We start from the raw sequence: 17,541 nt of genomic DNA on the forward strand, positions 1-17,541 counted from the left end.
TGAGCTCCACCATCTTTAGCTTTGATCCATACTATTCCTTGTCCCTGTGAAAAGCTAGGCTAGGGAGGTTTGTGTGTGTGTGTGTGTATTCCAGTTGTAATTAATACATTTCATTCCTTTCCCTTATTTCCTTTCTTTAGTTAAAAAATTATAAAGTTGTAGCCCAAGAGCAAGGATGAATTAGTTTTTGTTTCTTAAGTTTAACTCAGGCAACTCAAACGTGGCAGTAGCTGCAAAATGCAGTGCCCCAACTACTGATGGGAGGAAGTACTGTAGTTGAGCACTGTTAACACGTATGCTGAAGCTGCTATAATGGTTACCAACATGTTCCTGGGCCCAATTAAAGACGATGGGTTTAAACCTTAAACCCCTTCATGACTTAGTACTTGTGTACTTGCAGGATTGTGTCTCCCAAACAGAATCAGCCCTTTGTATGCTTGCATCCTAAGAGGGGCTGCTCTGAGTCCCCACCCAATGTGTGATAAAAAGAGTGGGAGCCTGGAGGTATATTTTCTTAGTGACAGCCCCCCCCCAAATTATGGAATACATAAACCCCGAGGAGTTCCTACCGTGCTTATATTTTATAAAGCAGTCAAAACCTATTCTGATGGACCTGAGCCATATTTGTAATTATTACTGTATTGTGTTCAGTTCTTCTTATGGTTTTATTTTCTTCTTTTACATAAACTGCTTTGAGTTACTTAAGTGGGATGTCATAGAAGTATGTTATAAATAAATAAAAAACTGTCCCCTTTTATAAATAAAACGATTAATCACCAATAACTTGTACAGACTTCTGCTATTTAAGTTTCATTTCTGTACTACTGCAAGAAAATTACATGAACTTGTCCATGAACAAACCAAAAGTCAAAGTTGACTTGAGGAAGACTTTACTTTTTTTAATGATAGGCTAAAACATATCAATTCAGACATTTAGAAAAAACTGAAAATAAGCTACATATGGATGTGAACAATGTACCTCTATTGATTGTCCTTGTGGTGAGTGAATCACAGAGGAGGTCTGAGCTGTATGAATGACTCCCTGGACCTGATCTCCAGACAGATGTACCACTGTTAGTGGAGTTGGACCTCTAAGAGACATCTAAGAGAAATAAGGAGTTTACTATTCATACCCAAATCATGAAAGCAAAGTATAAATAAATAAACTCTTATATGTAAATAACATTTCAGCTGAGACACAACAGAGCTTAATGTTCATTAAGTCAGGCTGTCCAGATTGAAATATTGAAAAAAAAACCTGTTAAACAAATATCATTCTGAGAAAGCATTCTAAATAATATGTGTACTTTATATGAGGATACATCAGATGTCTTCACTTGTCATATTTACCAGTTTTCAGCATTTGCTAATTTCATTTACTAAATCTAATAGCTCCCTATTTCAAAAGGCAAACAAAAGTTTATCCATAGTCACACAGATGTTCTTCATGCAAATCATTACATACAGGAAAACCAAAAAATTCAACTTGCTCCAACATTCCTGAGATTTAGGAAAGCAATCAAAATCAACAGGACTTTGAGGGGGATATGAGTATAGAACTTTCTGCGTTTTTATGGTTCCTTGGCATAGGAATATTTTGTTATTATTGTCCTAAATTAATGGATTTAATGTTTGTTTTTAATCTGGCTCTATTTTTTAGTTGTTCTAATCCTGTTAACCCATGCTAGGGATATAAGCCACACACAGTCCATCAATAAATGGAGAAGCATATAAGCCTAGTAAAATAATAAATACATATTTTATGTAACTATTTAAAAAAAAATACAACTATTTGCTTAAGTTGCACAGACCCTACTGTTGTGTTGCTACTTAACTTTTTTTTGATAAGAATATCTGAAATTTAAAGAATTTGCAGCAGGAAGTAAACCACTAATTTTAGAATAAGCAAATATAAGTAGTGCACCTCTATTGTATTCAAAAAGCTTAAGCACATGAATAAGGTCCACAAAAAGGAGTAAGACAGGGTAACATCAGTGCTTGGTGTTGTATTATTTGTGATGCATCATTATTCTCCTCCTGACATTTTTGCTAAAAGGCTCAATAGATGGCAGCACCTAGCCAACCCTGGCTGATCTGAGAAAATTAAGTAGGGTTGGCCTGGTTAATACTTTGATGAGAAACTAGGGGCCATATTAGAAAGTTGAAGAAATATCCCAGAAGAGGATAAGGGTAAACCCATAATGTTGCCAAGAAAAATACAGGGATGTGACTATGTAATCACCAGAAGTCAAACCTGACTCAAGAGAGCTTTTACTCTTTATTGTGCTAGAACCAGACACCCTCTTGGGAGTAAATATTTCTAAACAAGTATCACAATAATTAAAATTCACCCTTTTTAGGTTTAGCAAATGTATGATGATTCTGATGTTTGAAGTTGTCTTTTCAGAAGTATTTTGAAATAAAAACTGAAGTATAAAACCATTGGGTATACTTAGCAGTATTTCAAAGGAAATCAACTCTCCATTTCACTGCTGAACTAGTCAGCTTAGATGGACCCACTAAAATTAACAGAGAATGAGTGTTCAGATATTATGGGGCATGCAAATGTTTAATAGTGTATTTGGACACATGTTCAGTTTTGTTCAGGAAGCACATGATTATCTAAGGTCCCTTGAAATCATACAATCTTATTAAAGTTATTTAGAAAGCAAATATCACAAAGGAAAACTCTATAAGTAGCCTACTTAACTTAAAAATCCTTTTGGGGTCTGGTCATAGGTAGCTATTTTTACCTGTTGAGAAACATGAGAAAGTTGAGCTTCCTGTAGAGTGGTACCTTGTAAAGATGCTACTTGAGCAGATGTTGATGAATTGTTATTACTGCTTTTGGGCACCTCATCCATAATCAACCTATAATATACCAAAAACACACAATATACATAATTAGTAAAAAGAAATTGATACCTTTTTAAAGAATATCTTTATGCTTCAGCTATGTTTACCTGTGCATTATAAATAGGATATGGTGTTGGGAGTATCAATATAGGCAATCCAGGGATATGACCATGGCTGAACTGTACGCATTGAAACCAATGGAACTTATAGAAATACAAGTACTTTAAAGCTATAAACATACTCACTTATATGGGAATAAAATCCACTGCACTCAGTAGGGCTGAAGTCTGAGTAAAAAGGTATAGGATTAGGTACTTTCAAATTCCATTGCTGCTATAACTTTCCAGACTTTCAAAATATGTAATGCATTTCCACTGAGCCAGATGGACCAGTTTCCAGAATCTGAAATAATTTTTATTTTAAAATATTTTATAGCTAAAATACAAAATAGAAAATATAGAAAAGGTAGAATATAGAACTTAAGAAAAAATAAAAAATGATAAAAGGGCATACGTCCCTTACATTCTAAAGTCATCAGCAGTTCTTTACTACAGTATGTCACAATTAGATATTCCTAATTGTTCAGGACTGTCTTCTTCTCATAAACGTTCTACTAATTTCCACTGGATGAATAAAAAATCATTTATATTACAAAAATATCAAAGTATGTTCTAACGTATATTGAGTATTTCCACCACTTGCTATTACATGTAGTCCTTGTTTAATTATACTAACTGGGACTGGAAACTGCATTATTAAGCAACGTGGTGGTAAGTTGAAAAACCATGTGACTGTGCCGTTTAGCAACAGCAGTTCCAGTTGCTGTTATTAAATGATGACCACGTGGGTCGTTAAGCGAGGACCTCGCATGACTGCAACTTCTAACTTCCGGCTGGCTTCCCCATTGATTTTGCTCGTGAGAAGCCAGCAGGGAAGGTCATAAATCATAAATCATGATCACATGACTGAGGGATGCTCCAACATCATAATCACAATCCAGGCGCAGAACATCTGGACCATGGGGATGCTGCACTGGCCATAAGTACAAGGTCCAGATGTAACTACTATTCATTTTGAATGGTTATTGAATGAGTGGTTGTTAAATGAAGGAACAGACTGTAAGAAAAATGATGGCAGCTATATGAACAAATATCACTACAAAAAAGGGACAGTTATATCACTATGATGATAATGAAAGAAGCATAAAATGAATTGTGTTTTTATACACATATGTGCAATACATTTTAATATATTTTTATATTAAATAAATATTAAACAGTATTTTAAACCAGAGAACCATGAGATTCCTATCTCTCATGCACAAGAAGATACCACCCTATTTCCTCACAGCTTCTCTGAGGGTTTCAGCAAACTGAGATTATCTTCTCCCATGCCTGCCAAGTTTTGTTTTTTTCCTCAAGGGAAGAGGAATGAGGTAAAGAAATTAGCTCCTATTTTTGTGTGCTTTAGAACTTTCTGCATCTGCTGTATGCAACTGTCATGCATTCATATAACTGCAGCACAGTTAAATATTATTGCCTAGTCAACTGAACTACTGTATACAAACAGTTTAAATGAAAATACCCCCAAGGCATTAAAAGTTGATCTACCACCTCTGAGTACACTGTTACAAAATATTTCAACTAGTTGCAGGAGCTGTGCCTGAGAAACTGAAAAATATATTTCTTTCAATAGAAATGTGAGTCACTGATTTTTCCCTGCTGAATTCAACCACAAGAGCTTAATCTTGAAAGTATGCTGAGTATAAAAGTCAACACAGAAGCTTCCATTCTCAACAACAACAAAATTCTGCAACTGATACTGTAAAATGATGGGTAACCATTTACCACTCCATATTTTCAGAACAACACTTTTTATTCCAATAACAGAATCATTGCATGGATATTATTTCCAAATTTTATACTTTGAAAATTTGCACGGCTATAGAACTGTACAAAAAAAAATGTATCCCCTCCTCTGCAAAAACAAACCAAAAAAAAAAAAAAACCTAGGGGAAAGGCCCCCAATATTCCTGTAAGGGATACTATAAGGTAGACATATGGAAAAAAATAAGCTGAAAGAGGAAATGAATGTAATGCATGAAAAAAAGAAACGTATAGACATAAAAAGGATCCAGGTGAATGGGTTATTGCCTCATTGGCACTGAGTTACTATTTAAAAGTGCCCAGAGAATATAAGGGATGGTAACAAGGAAGTCCTCAGCCTGAGATTAGCAGTATACAGAGCCTTTGTTCCAGTCGGATTAGGTGGCATCTCCTACAGATCAATGCAGCTGGGGTAATTTGAAATTTTACCACAACTCATGTGAAGTTATATCAAAACATAACTAGCTCCCAGTCTGTTTTCAGTCTACTTTAATATGGAACAAACTTAGAGACTAATGGTTTGTCTGTCAGGCCTAAGAATGTGTTTTAAAAAAAAAGCCACTCTCTCAGCTCCCCAGAGTGATTCAGCACAATTAATGTATATCCATGCAAGAGGTGTGATTCGAATAGACCATCAAGAGCTGATTTCCATGTCTCCTTGATGTACATGAGGCCTCCGTAAGATGTACTTGCAGTACTTAATCAGTGCTTTATGAACTTGAGCTCTCAATGAAGGTAGACAAAAGTACAAAACCCTGCAGTATTAGCTATTGCTTTTTTCCCCAGGTCAGGCTGGGAGATTCTACAGTAACCTTGTGGCGCAGCTCTTATATTCCATGTGCAAGTTAGAAGGGTATGCTCAAAGAAGGTAACTTTGGGGAAAGGATTGAAGTATCCTGAAAGAAGGTACAACAGGTACACTAAGCTGGATCACTTTGTATTACAATATTTTGCTGTCAGTGCCACTTGTGCTTTTCTAATTCTGTAGTTTTCCAGTCTGGTGATCCCAAACAAAAGGTTCAGTCAAGGTGGACTTGCTTTCCTGAAAATCAGCTGGTCCATCATTCCCAATTTCAATGTGCAGCTGCTAAAGAATACTGATAATGCTCTGGAGATTCCATTCTCTGTCCACACAATGAGACACAACATGCCTGGCCAGTCAGTATTCAGTTAAGAAATTATAGTGAATGTATTCCAAGGTACACAGTTCTTTGCAATGGGAGGAGAGTCCTTCACAGAAAAAAATTATGTGATGGGTTTCCTAAACAGTTTGAAAACCACATATGTTCCCTTACTGTAAAGAGCAAATTCAAAATTTAAATTACTGTTACCACCATTAGTTACAAAACAAGGATTTGAAAAACTAGTATAGTGTATGGCTTGAAATAATATCACCCATCTCAAAGAACTTACAGTCTTCTATAAAATGAGACATAAGTGACATGGAAAACTAACATCATTATACGTAAACTAAAGGTCCCCGTTTAGTCGTGTCTGACACTAGAGGGCGGTGTTCATCTCTGTTTCATGGCCAAAGAGCCAGCGTTGTCCGAAGACACTTCCGCGGTCATGTGGCCAGCATGACAATCACAGAACGCTGTTACCTTCCCGCCGAAGCGGTACCTATTTACTCGCATTTGCGTGTTTTCGAATTGCTAGGTTGGCAAGAGCTGGGGCGAGTGTGGGAGCTCACTCCGTCGTGCGGCGCTCGGGTCTCGAACTGCCGAACTTGCAACCTTCTAGTCGACAAGCCTGGCATCTTAACCGCTGAGCCACCATGCCCCATAACATCATTATAGCATACTACGAAGAAGATTGCTGGATTTGTATTTTAGAAAGTTAAAACTGTGACAACTATATGATCCCATCGTTAAATCCATGTACTGCTTTACTACCAATAAAAGGATAAACCACTGACTAGGTTCTGACCCTTCTGACCCTAGAGGAACTCTAGAAATGTTTTGCAGGCCTTGGGGAACCCCTGCACATTCAGGCTCAAATATAGGCCACAAGTTACAAAATTATTGTATTTGTTTCATGTGTAGGCCTGTATATATGCATTAGCAGTGTTCTTAAACTAAAAATAAAGAATAAAACTTATCTCTTTCATGTGAAGTTGCCCGAATTTGATATAATTTTTAAAATAAATTGTGATCTCCCAGGGAACCCCTAGTGGCCTCTTGTGGAACCGAAGGGTTCCAGAGAACCCTGGCTGAGAAACCCTGGACTAGGTCATAGCAGACTCCAACCAATATATTACCTTATATGTACAGTAATGTAATTACCATGCATGTCTTATGTTCTGTCTTTTCAATAAATATTTTTGTCCAGGGAAAGAAATGTAAGAGGAGCCAAGAAAAAAAGCATAAGAAAAATAGTGCCACAACATTTCTACCGGGATTCAACCTTGGGCTTAGCCTTCAGAGTAAATATAACGGCAGTTATCGAGAAATATTTTATGATTTTCATTTCTATTTATACAGGCCCTTCCTTATGAATAACTCAAGAAGAGCCAAAGCTTTTAATTGGAGCCACATAATAAAGGAAACAAATTTCCTCCCTAAACTAGTAAGAAAAGGAAAGCCCCTAGCATATTCTGTTTTTCTACCAAACATTAAAAAAAAAAAATCACCTGACATCAAAATTAGTACTACTGTACATGAAATTTAGTTTGGCACAGGCAGATGTGTTACACTTGTAAGCAGCTCTAGAAGTAGGTATTAAAAATTAAATGGCTAAATAAGTATTATTTGTAACTAGAAAATGTAACATCTTTTACTATCCAAACACGGAGGCAGAAGATGTATCACTTAACCTATTATGGTTTACCATCCTGTAAATATTCTTGCAATTATTGTCATGACAATCTAATTAACAATAGTTTCTCTTTTTTTCTTTGATTAATACCATACATTTCCTTCATGTACTGTATGTATGTATGTATATTTATTGCTCACATTTATATGACCGCCCATCTCACACAAGGCGGCTCTGGGTGGCATACAATAATTAAATAAAAACAGTGAATAAATAAAAAATCATTATAAAAAGATAAAAGTGATTATTAAAAAAGAATATTATCACAAAAATTTTGAAATATACCAACCCCGCAGAGAAAGCAAGAATGTCAATCATAGTGGAGCCATCTAGAATGTCTCCTGTTCCCAAAGTCCCCCAGGCCTGACAACATAACCAGGTCTTGAGGGACTTCCTAAGTGATAGCAGGGAAGGAAGAAATCTGATTTCAGGGGGGAGAATGTTCCACAAGGAGGGAGCCACGGCAGAGAAGGCCCGCCTCCTGGGACCCACTAAATGTAAGTCCCTGGCGGATGGAACCTGTAACACGCCTTCCCTGCTTGATCTAATGGGATGGGCTGATTTTGGTACAACCAAACAAATTTGTTATATTTCTTACAGTCAATCTCTTAAAATAAATCTAATTAATAATTAATAGCGTTTGCATTTAGCAAGCATTGATTACTTCCTTCTTCATTGTTAAAATCAGTATTAACTGTAAAAAGGCTTAACCCAGCATTGAAAAAATGATGTTGGCACCATACAATCTTAATTCTTTTTGACAGAATAATCTGTAATAAGGGAACCATGATGACAAAGACCCTAGTGGTGAGTTTGAGAGGGGATAATTGAAGAAAGGCCTGCAGCGATGACAGTAAAACATGAATGGGCAGATAGAGAATAGGAATAACGTAAGTTACAGAGGTTCATAGCTTAAAAAAACTTTAGAGGCTGTATTCTTAAAAACACATAGGTTAAACAGTGCTAACCAATGGACTTATTTTAGAGTAAATGTACATTAGATTGCATTGTGAATATGCTTTAATTACTTGTTTTTCCTAATGAAAAAATTCTGTACAGCTATTTTGAGGCCATTAGAAAAAAAATCTGGAATATATGTAGAGCATGTTACATAAATAAAAGTATAATAAAAGTATAAAAGTACAGTATGATTAAATAAGTAAAAGAAGCATCTAAATCAAATCTCAGATGAGTTTGGACTAATGAAAAAGTTTTTAAAAAATTCTAAGATAGAATATTTTAGTTCTTAAGATAGAATAGGAGAGCCAGTTTGGTCTAGTGGTTAAGGCAACAGGCTAGAAACCAGGAGACTGTGAGTTCTAGCCCCACCTTAGGCATGAAAGCTGGCTGGGTGACCTTGGGCCTCAGCCGAACTCACCTCATAGGGTTCTTGTTGCGGGGAAAATAGGAGGAAGAAGGAATATCGGGTATGTTCGCCGCCTTGAGTTATTTATAGAATAATAAAGGAGGAATAGTAAGTAAGTAAGTAAGTAAGTAAGTAAGTAAGTAAATAAACAAAATAAATAAATGTTCAGAAACTCCAGAACAGTGCTATTGCTATTTTTCAATAACAATAAATAACACAAACGTTCCTATGAAACTTATTTTTATCTAATATTTTTCTCTTCTATATTATGATATATATTTCTATATTTTAAAGATGTATTTATTTCAAGATAAGATTAACGTATGTTTGTTGAAATTATTGTCATGACCCCGTTGCAAGGCACAAAGAGCCTCACAACGTGGATCATGATCATTAAGAAAGAGAGGAAGGAGATAATTAAATCAGCGCTTAAACCAAGCACCCACACCCATGGAATCATATGCAGCTGAATAGAAGGACTTCAGATAAGCAGTGATAAACCGCACCTGGTGCCCTGGAGGACACACCTGAACCAAGAGGACAAGGACAGCAACTGGGAAAACGCCCACACAGCCATCAAGAAACCCATCAAGGGGAATGGGGACAATGAAGGGTGGAGGAGCACGGGACCCCGCAAGAGGGTATAAACAAGGCACCTCACCACCGCACCCCCATTCCCGTTTTTCTCTCTGTCAGTACCGTTTCAATAAACCGGAAATCCTTAATCCCTATTAAGTGAGTCCGTGTCTTATTCGGAGCAAGGCTGACCCTGACATTATCTCCATTTTAAATACTTCATTATTGTCCGCTAAATAAAACTTAGACAATATGTCTCCACTGACATGATTATCTCCACTTCTTAATTAAATAGCAATATAATGCAATAATAGAATCCTAGTTTCTTACTCTAGTCTAATATCTGTTATTCCAGATACTTTGTTTCAGCAGTATCCTTCAGAATATCAGTCTTTCAAAGCAATAAATTTATATTTAAACAATATTTTTGATAACACTGAGAATAATTTAATTTGTTCTAAGTCAGCTGTTAATATTAAGTGCAAAATGATTCTCATCCTCAACACAAAGATGTTAGGAGAGAGCAAGATTGATATAGTATGGCTTGATCAAGACCATGTAGTGAATTTATCAGAGAATGAGAATTTGAAGATTGCTCTTTCTGTTTTGTGCCTTATGTACTCAGTTACTCTAGAAAGGTGACAAAAAAAATGCCACTGTCAGAAGATTATTGTCAGAGACAGCCAAAAAAGAGCTATTTGTATTAATATTTTGTATGTGGGGGGATATCTCTTCAGCAAAGGACAGTTACATTGTCATGGTGCTGGAGCTTGAGCACCTCAATTATGCCATGAGCTAAACCGTGAAGGGCCACCCAAGACGGGAAGGTCATGACAGAGAGGTCAGACTAAATGCGATCCCTGGGGAAGGTAATGGCAACCCACCCCAGTATTCTTGCCGTGAAAACTAAATGGATCAGTATAACCAGAGATATGTCGGTATACCATCAGAAGATGAGACCCCCAGGTCGGAAGATGGTCAAAATGCTACTGAGGAGGAACAGAGGATGAGTTCAACCAGCCCCAGATGTGATGACGCAGCTAGCTCAAAGCCGAAAGGACGGCTAGCGGCCGACGGTGCTGGTGGTGAACGGCGAATCCGATGTTCTAAGGATCAACACACCATTGGAACCTGGAATGTGAGATCTATGAGCCAGGGCAAATTGGATGTGGTTATTGGTGAGATGTCAAGATTAAAGATCGACATTTTGGGCGTCAGTGAACTGAAATGGACTGGAATGGGCCACTTCACATCAGATGACCACCAGATCTACTACTGTGGACAAGTGGACCGCAGAAGAAATGGAGTAGCCTTCATAATTAATAGTAAAGTGGCTAAAGCAGTGCTTGGATACAATCCAAAAAACAATAGAATGATCTCAATTTGAATTCAGGGCAAGCCATCTAACATCACAGTGAACCAAATATACGCCCCAACCACAGATGCTGTAGTAGAGCAGTTCTATGAGGAGAAGACAAAATGGCTGTCTGCTGAGACACCAGAGGTAGCCCAAGAAAGAAGGAAAGCAAAAGGCAACAGCGATAGGGGGAGATATGCCCAATTAAATGCAAAATTCCAGAGGTTAGCCAGATAAGGAATTATTTTTAAATAAGCAATGCGTGGAAGTGGAAGAAGACAATAGAATAGGAAGGACAAGAGACCTCTTCCAGAAAATTAGAAACATCGGAGGTAAATTCCAGGCAAAAATGGGTATGATCAAAAACAAAGATGGCAAGGACCTAACAGAAGAAGAAGAGATCAAGAAAAGGTGGCAAGAATATACAGAAGACCTGTATAGGAAGGATAACAATATCGGGGATAGCTTTGACGGTGTGGTCAGTGAGCTAGAGCCAGACATCCTGAAGAGTGAGGTTGAATGGGCCTTAAGAAGCATTGCTAATAACAAGGCAGCAGGAGATGACAGCATCCCAGCTGAACTGTTCAAAATCTTGCAAGATGATGCTGTCAAGGTAATGCATGCTATATGCCAGCAAATTTGGAAAACACAAGAATGGCCATCAGATTGGAAAACATCAACTTATATCCCCATACCAAAAAAGGGGAACACTAAAGAATGTTCAAACTATCGAACAGTGGCACTCATTTCACATGCCAGTAAGGTAATGCTCAAGATCCTGCAAGGTAGACTTCAGCAATTCATGGAGCGAGAATTGCCAGAGGTACAAGCTGGGTTTAGAAAAGGCAGAGGAACTAGGGACCAAATTGCCAATATCCACTGGATAATGGAAAAAGCCAGGGAGTTTCAGAAAAAGATCTATTTCTGTTTTATTGACCATTCTAAAGCTGTGTGGACCATAACAAATTGTGGCAAGTTCTTAGTGGTATGGGGATACCAAGTCATCTTGTATGCCTCCTGAAGAATCTGTATAACGACCAAGTAGCAACAGTAAGAACAGACCACAGAACAACAGACTGGTTTAAGATTGGGAAAGGAGTACGGCAGGGCTGTATACTCTCACCCTACCTATTCAACTTGTACGCAGAACACATCATGCGACATGCTTGAGGAATCCACGGCTGGAGTTAAAATCTCTGGAAGAAACATTAACAATCTCAGATATGCAGATGATACCACTTTGATGGCTGAAAGTGAAGAGGAACTGAGGAGCCTTATGATGAAGGTGAAAGAAGAAAGTGCAAAAGCTGGCTTGCAGCTAAACCTCAAAAAAACCAAGATTATGGCAACCAGCTTGATTGATAACTGGCAAATAGAGGGAGAAAATGTAGAAGCAGTGAAAGACTTTGTATTTCTAGGTGCGAAGATTACTGCAGATGCTGACTGCAGTCAGGAAATCAGAAGATGCTTAATCCTTGGGAGAAGAGCAATGACAAATCTCGATAAAATAGTTAAGAGCAGAGACATCACACTGACAACAAAGGTCCGCATAGTTAAAGCAATGGTGTTCCCTGTAGTAACATATGGCTGTGAGAGCTGGGCCATAAGGAAGGCTGAGAGAAGGAAGATAGATGCTTTGGAACCGTGGTGTTGGAGGAAAATTCTGAGAGTGCCTTGGACTGCAAGAAGATCAAACCAGTCCATACTCAAGGAAATAAAGCCAGACTGCTCACTTGAGGGAACGATATTAAAGGCAAAACTGAAATACTTTGGCCACATAATGAGAAGACAGGACACCCTGGAGAAGATGCTGATGCTAGGGAGAGTGGAGGGCAAAAGCAAGAGGGGCTGACCAAGGGCAAGGTGGGTGGATGATATTCTAGAGGTGACGGACTCGTCCCTGGGGGAGCTGGGGGTGTTGACGACTGACAGGAAGCTCTGGCATGGGCTGGTCCATGAAGTCATGAAGAGTCGGAAGCGACTAAACGAATAAACAACAACAACAACAGGGGCATCTCTATTAAGCTTATTCAGGGTTGATAATTCTTTGGTGTTCTGGTAGAACAATAATATGGGAGGAAATAAATTATTAAAACTAAAAACTTTAGATGTTTAAAGAATTCTATAGTGAATTGGAAAAATATACACCAACTTCTGGCCATTACTGTTAAAATGGAAAGAAATAATCATTCAGTGCAGTTTCATAACTCCTATTAGCCAAAGGGCTAGTAAGCATTCAGAAAACAGTTTCCTCTTTTTATAGCACTTTGAAATAATGAATAATTTGAGTAATAACATATTTTATGAAATCTATAATACTGTTAATCCAGTATTAGTTGGCAATGTAAATGCTATTCTATTTTTTTATGTATAATTTTATTAAAGATTTTAAAAAGATAAAAAATAATACAAAGTAATATAAACTAAGAAAAAAGAAAGAATTCAAAAAGAGCTAAAAGTGCAAGAGAAGAAAAAAATAAAAGAAAAATAGAAAAGAAAAAAGATACAAAGAAGTAGCTTCTAATCTTCTTTACAGCAGTTTTAAGTACAATTATAAATTTACCTCTTTTTCTAAGGTTACAACAGGACTCTCTTCTTTCTATAATCTATCCTGTCTAATCATCAAAACCATAAATCATAAGTTCATTTTTTTTCTGTTTCACGCAAAAAGTCTATAAGGGGTTTCCAGTCAGCAATAAACATAGATATTGTCTATTCTCTGATCAAGGAAGTCGATTTAGCCATCTCAGCAAGTTCCATCATCTTCACCAACCATTCCTCCATTGTGCGTAGTGTCCAATCTTTCCATCTTTGTGCACACAATAATCTTGCTGCAGTTATTATGTATAAAAACAAAGTTCCATGACTTTTTTCCAACTGTTTGTCCATCAACCTGGTCTTGATTGGCAATGCAAATGCTATTTTAGAAAGATAAAAATGAATTGGAGATCTTCAGTAGTTGAAGCACTTTAAACAACACTTCTTTAAAAGGAATAATTTATGCTAACTTTCTCCAGGATGGTATGTCCTCAGCTTGATCCTTTAGTCTCCCAGTAGTGCACCCATCACCACTGTAGTCAAGTCCATCCATTCTGTTGCAGGATGTCCTCTTTTTCTCTTTCCTTTCATCTTTCCCAAAATTCGGCTTCTAATTATGTTGATAATCTTTTTAGTTTTCCTGTTAGTTTCCTGTTTAACAATGGCAAAAATGTCTTTTTCTTCATTTTTCAATTTAAAAATTGGTTTAATCTTTGATCATGTATTATTTATTTTAACAGGGTTATATGCTGCTCCACTCATGACTGAGTAGTGTAAATGCTAATACAGTAATAAGATTTTAAAAATATACAAAAATACTAATCAAAATATCCTAGGCTCCAGTGAACAGTTAAACTTTATAAGCACTCCCCCTGCAGGAAGAATCAACATCAAACACATCAGACCCTCCAACCCCCAAAGATCTTAACTGCTTTTCAGGAGCACAAGAGCATTAGGGCTGATCTGATCTCTGGGGGAATGCTAGTTCAGTCAAGGGAGACAGATACTGAAAAGGGCCTATGCTGTAGTCCCTACAGGTGACACTCCCTAGAGGTAGAGATCCTAGAGGTAGAGACCCAGATAAACTCATATTTTCTAGATTCTAACAAACAAGCAAAAACCACTGAGAGTAAGTGGTCCAGAAGATACCCATGTAGGTCTATAAAGGTGAGTATGAGAATCTTGAATTGCGCTCAAAAACAAACTGGTAACAGTGTTATTTGGGTAAACTGACTAGCACCCATAACTGCCAGAGTCATTGCATTCTGGACCAGCCAAAGCTTCCAGGTGATCTTCAGGGGCAACCCCACATAAAACACACTGCAATAGTCTAAGTGAGATGTGATCAAGGTATAAGTGACACTGAGCAGGGCATCCCATCCAGGAAAGGCATAACTGACACACAAGATGGAGCTGTGCAAAAGCATTCCTTACTACAGCTGCTACCCACTCTTGATTACTGTTATTAGTTTAATTAACTAAAAATTAAATAGTAAAAAGCATATCAATAATTAATAAATACCTATCTGCTTTTTAGCATTCTTCTTTCTCACCTTAAAGCTACAATGAGCAGCAGCTCTATTTGGATGCCTATCCAAGTGATTATACCTGTTCTGTACATCTTGTTCTTTCCCTCTAGTGAGGCTGAGTCATATTTATATTCAGCTCTAAATTCAGTACACTTGTAGTTTCTAAATATCCATTCCCATCAAACCATAAGAATCAGCAGTATTGTGAGTCAACTTCACTTAGGATACATCTACCTTGCTTGGTAAACTGCAAATCTCACCAAGTATCAGTTATAATTTTATTATACGCCTAAACTCAGAAATTAAAGAAGCTAAAAAAATAGTGAAACATTCCCATGTTATACCTGAGATAAACAGCTAACAACACTGTCTGGCATAATATAGAAGCAAGTGGTATACGACTGTAGCTGTTAAAACCCTAATGGCCATTTTCAATTCAATTTTCAGATTAAAATCTTCTTGCACAGCCCAAGACTTCTTACTCCAATTCAACATCTCCTGCTGTTGCTCTTAATTCTGTATCCAGAACACTCTATCTAGCATGCTTCTTCTTAAAAAACCAACCAACCAGTATTTCTCTATTTTCCCTTCTCTATCTTTTTGTTTTATACTTTATTAATTAATTTATTTAATTAATTAAAATTAAAATTGAATTGTTATTCTGTAACAATCTAATATTAAGTGATCACTTCAAGCTTGTATAACCTCTCACTTTCCTGTTTTTTCTTTTGACGCTTTTTGAAGACTGTATACTATTCTATTCAGGAATCTATTTTATTTGTTGAAATCTATTTAGTAAGCTTATAGATAATATTACAGCATAATAAACGTAAGATCAATTTTAAATAAGGCATGATTAATCTTCCAAAAGATGTAATAGAGACTGTTTGGAAAAAAACCCTCTTTTTAGAACATTTTGATTGCCCCTCTAAAACACTGCATGCCAATATCATGGTACATGTTTGATAGAAATAATGTAAGAACTTGCCTCTAAAATTAATAAAAATATTTACTTTATTTTGCACAAGAACTCCAGATCCCATCAACAGGAGCTAGGTGCAGAAAACTAGCAGTTCAGGAAGGGATAGAACTGAAGGAGACATCTATGCTCAAAACCAAAAAAAAAAAAAGAGGAGCTAATACAGAAACACACTATGTTTCCCTAGTGTTCTAATTTTAACCATTTGCATATATTGACAAACACTATTTGTTTACATTCATGTTTTAGGTACACTCATCTATTTTATTTATTTTATGACTTTGGATCCCATTTTTCAGTGTAAAAAATTCCTCTGCTACTCACAAAAAACACACATGCTAAAATAAAACTGAGCCAAAAAATAAACATCACAATAAAAGCAGTGGCTGTATTTTTAACAAACGCTGCAAGCTACACTGACAAACTCATTAGACAGTTATAATATAAAGATTGAAAATAAACAATTTCCAATAATTTATTTAAACAAAAGCCTGAAAAAATAAGCCTCCACCTGGCATCAAAAGAGTATCAGTTTGTATCAGGCAAGTCTCCTTGGGAAGAACTTCTGGATTTAGATTATGCAATCCTTCCCTCCTCTGCATGAAATGTGCAGCAAACTTTTTTTTTTTTACACAAGGCGAGTGTAACAGACAAATCAATAGAGCCAGATCAATTCCTGGGAGGACCTATTACAAGGTAGACCACAAAAACAGAACACCATTGGTTGTCACCTATAGCTCACAGCTCAAGTCATTCAAAGATATTATTAATAAGCTACAACCCATACTGGACAATGACACTGCACTTTCTCAGGCACTGGGTGGCAGGCCTGTACTTGTATACAGACAACCATCCAACCTGAAGCTGATTTTCACAAGTAATCAGAAACATGGAAATGATACTGATGTGGTAACCAGACCCTGCAACAAACCCAGATATCTACTTTGCTCCCTCATTTATATCAACAGCACCATCACAGGCCTCAACAATTTCACACACAAGGTTAGAGATGCCTTCACACACTCTTCTTCCATTTGCCTGCAATGCCCCTCTGAATCCTACATAGGACAAACAGGCCAAACTTTGCACAAAAGAATAAATGGGCACAGGTTTGACATCAGGACTCAAAAGTAGAACAATATCAGCATTTCAACCTGTGAGGCCAGATTTTAATCTCCATTACAGATTTCGGAGTAGCTTTGTGAAACAAAGAAGGTTCACAGCACAACTGAGCGAGAGACTGCTGAACTCAAATTTATTTATTTATTTATTTATTAAATTTGTCACCGCCCATCTCCTCCGACCCGAGGGACTCTGGGCAGTTTACAATACAGAATAAATATACAATAAAGTTTTAATAAATATACAATAAAATTCTAATAAAATCCCTCTAAAACAATTTCTTAATTAACCCAGCTCCTAAAATCCAGATGGCTGTGATCTCCTTCAGTCATTATGTAGGAGGCGCCCTTCAAGGCACCAGCCAACCCCAAGTATGTCGATTCTCCTCCCTGCCCCAAATACATCAAAAGGTTTCAAAGTTCCCAACAAACACAATGTAACACATTACAATTGTTATTGATAGGGCAGGTGTAATCTGTCCTACATGTCATCTGCATAACCATCCTGTCTCCCTC

The 17,541-nt window shown here is 37.0% G+C and overlaps 1 protein-coding gene across 6 annotated transcripts in view; it reads right to left on the bottom strand.

Moving 5' to 3' along the window:
• Positions 1-17,541, bottom strand: part of ATF1 (activating transcription factor 1) — a 364,083-nt gene that overhangs the window by 345,516 nt on the left and 1,026 nt on the right. For 2 of the 6 annotated variants that reach the window (XM_063293611.1, XM_063293610.1), the window contains exons 1-3: positions 2,964-3,157; positions 2,754-2,871; positions 980-1,102 (exon numbers count right to left, since the gene is read on the bottom strand). In XM_063293611.1, the coding sequence (XP_063149681.1) occupies positions 980-1,102; positions 2,754-2,871; positions 2,964-2,971 (249 nt within the window). In that variant the 5' untranslated portion in view covers positions 2,972-3,157. Of the gene's footprint in view, positions 1-979; positions 1,103-2,753; positions 2,872-2,963; positions 3,161-17,541 lie in introns of those variants that run through there. The other 4 variants (XM_063293612.1, XM_063293613.1, XM_063293614.1 and 1 more) reach the window with 3 other exon arrangements.

Source organism: Candoia aspera, chromosome 2 (assembly GCF_035149785.1).
Source record: "Candoia aspera isolate rCanAsp1 chromosome 2, rCanAsp1.hap2, whole genome shotgun sequence".
Lineage (NCBI taxonomy): Eukaryota > Metazoa > Chordata > Lepidosauria > Squamata > Boidae > Candoia > Candoia aspera.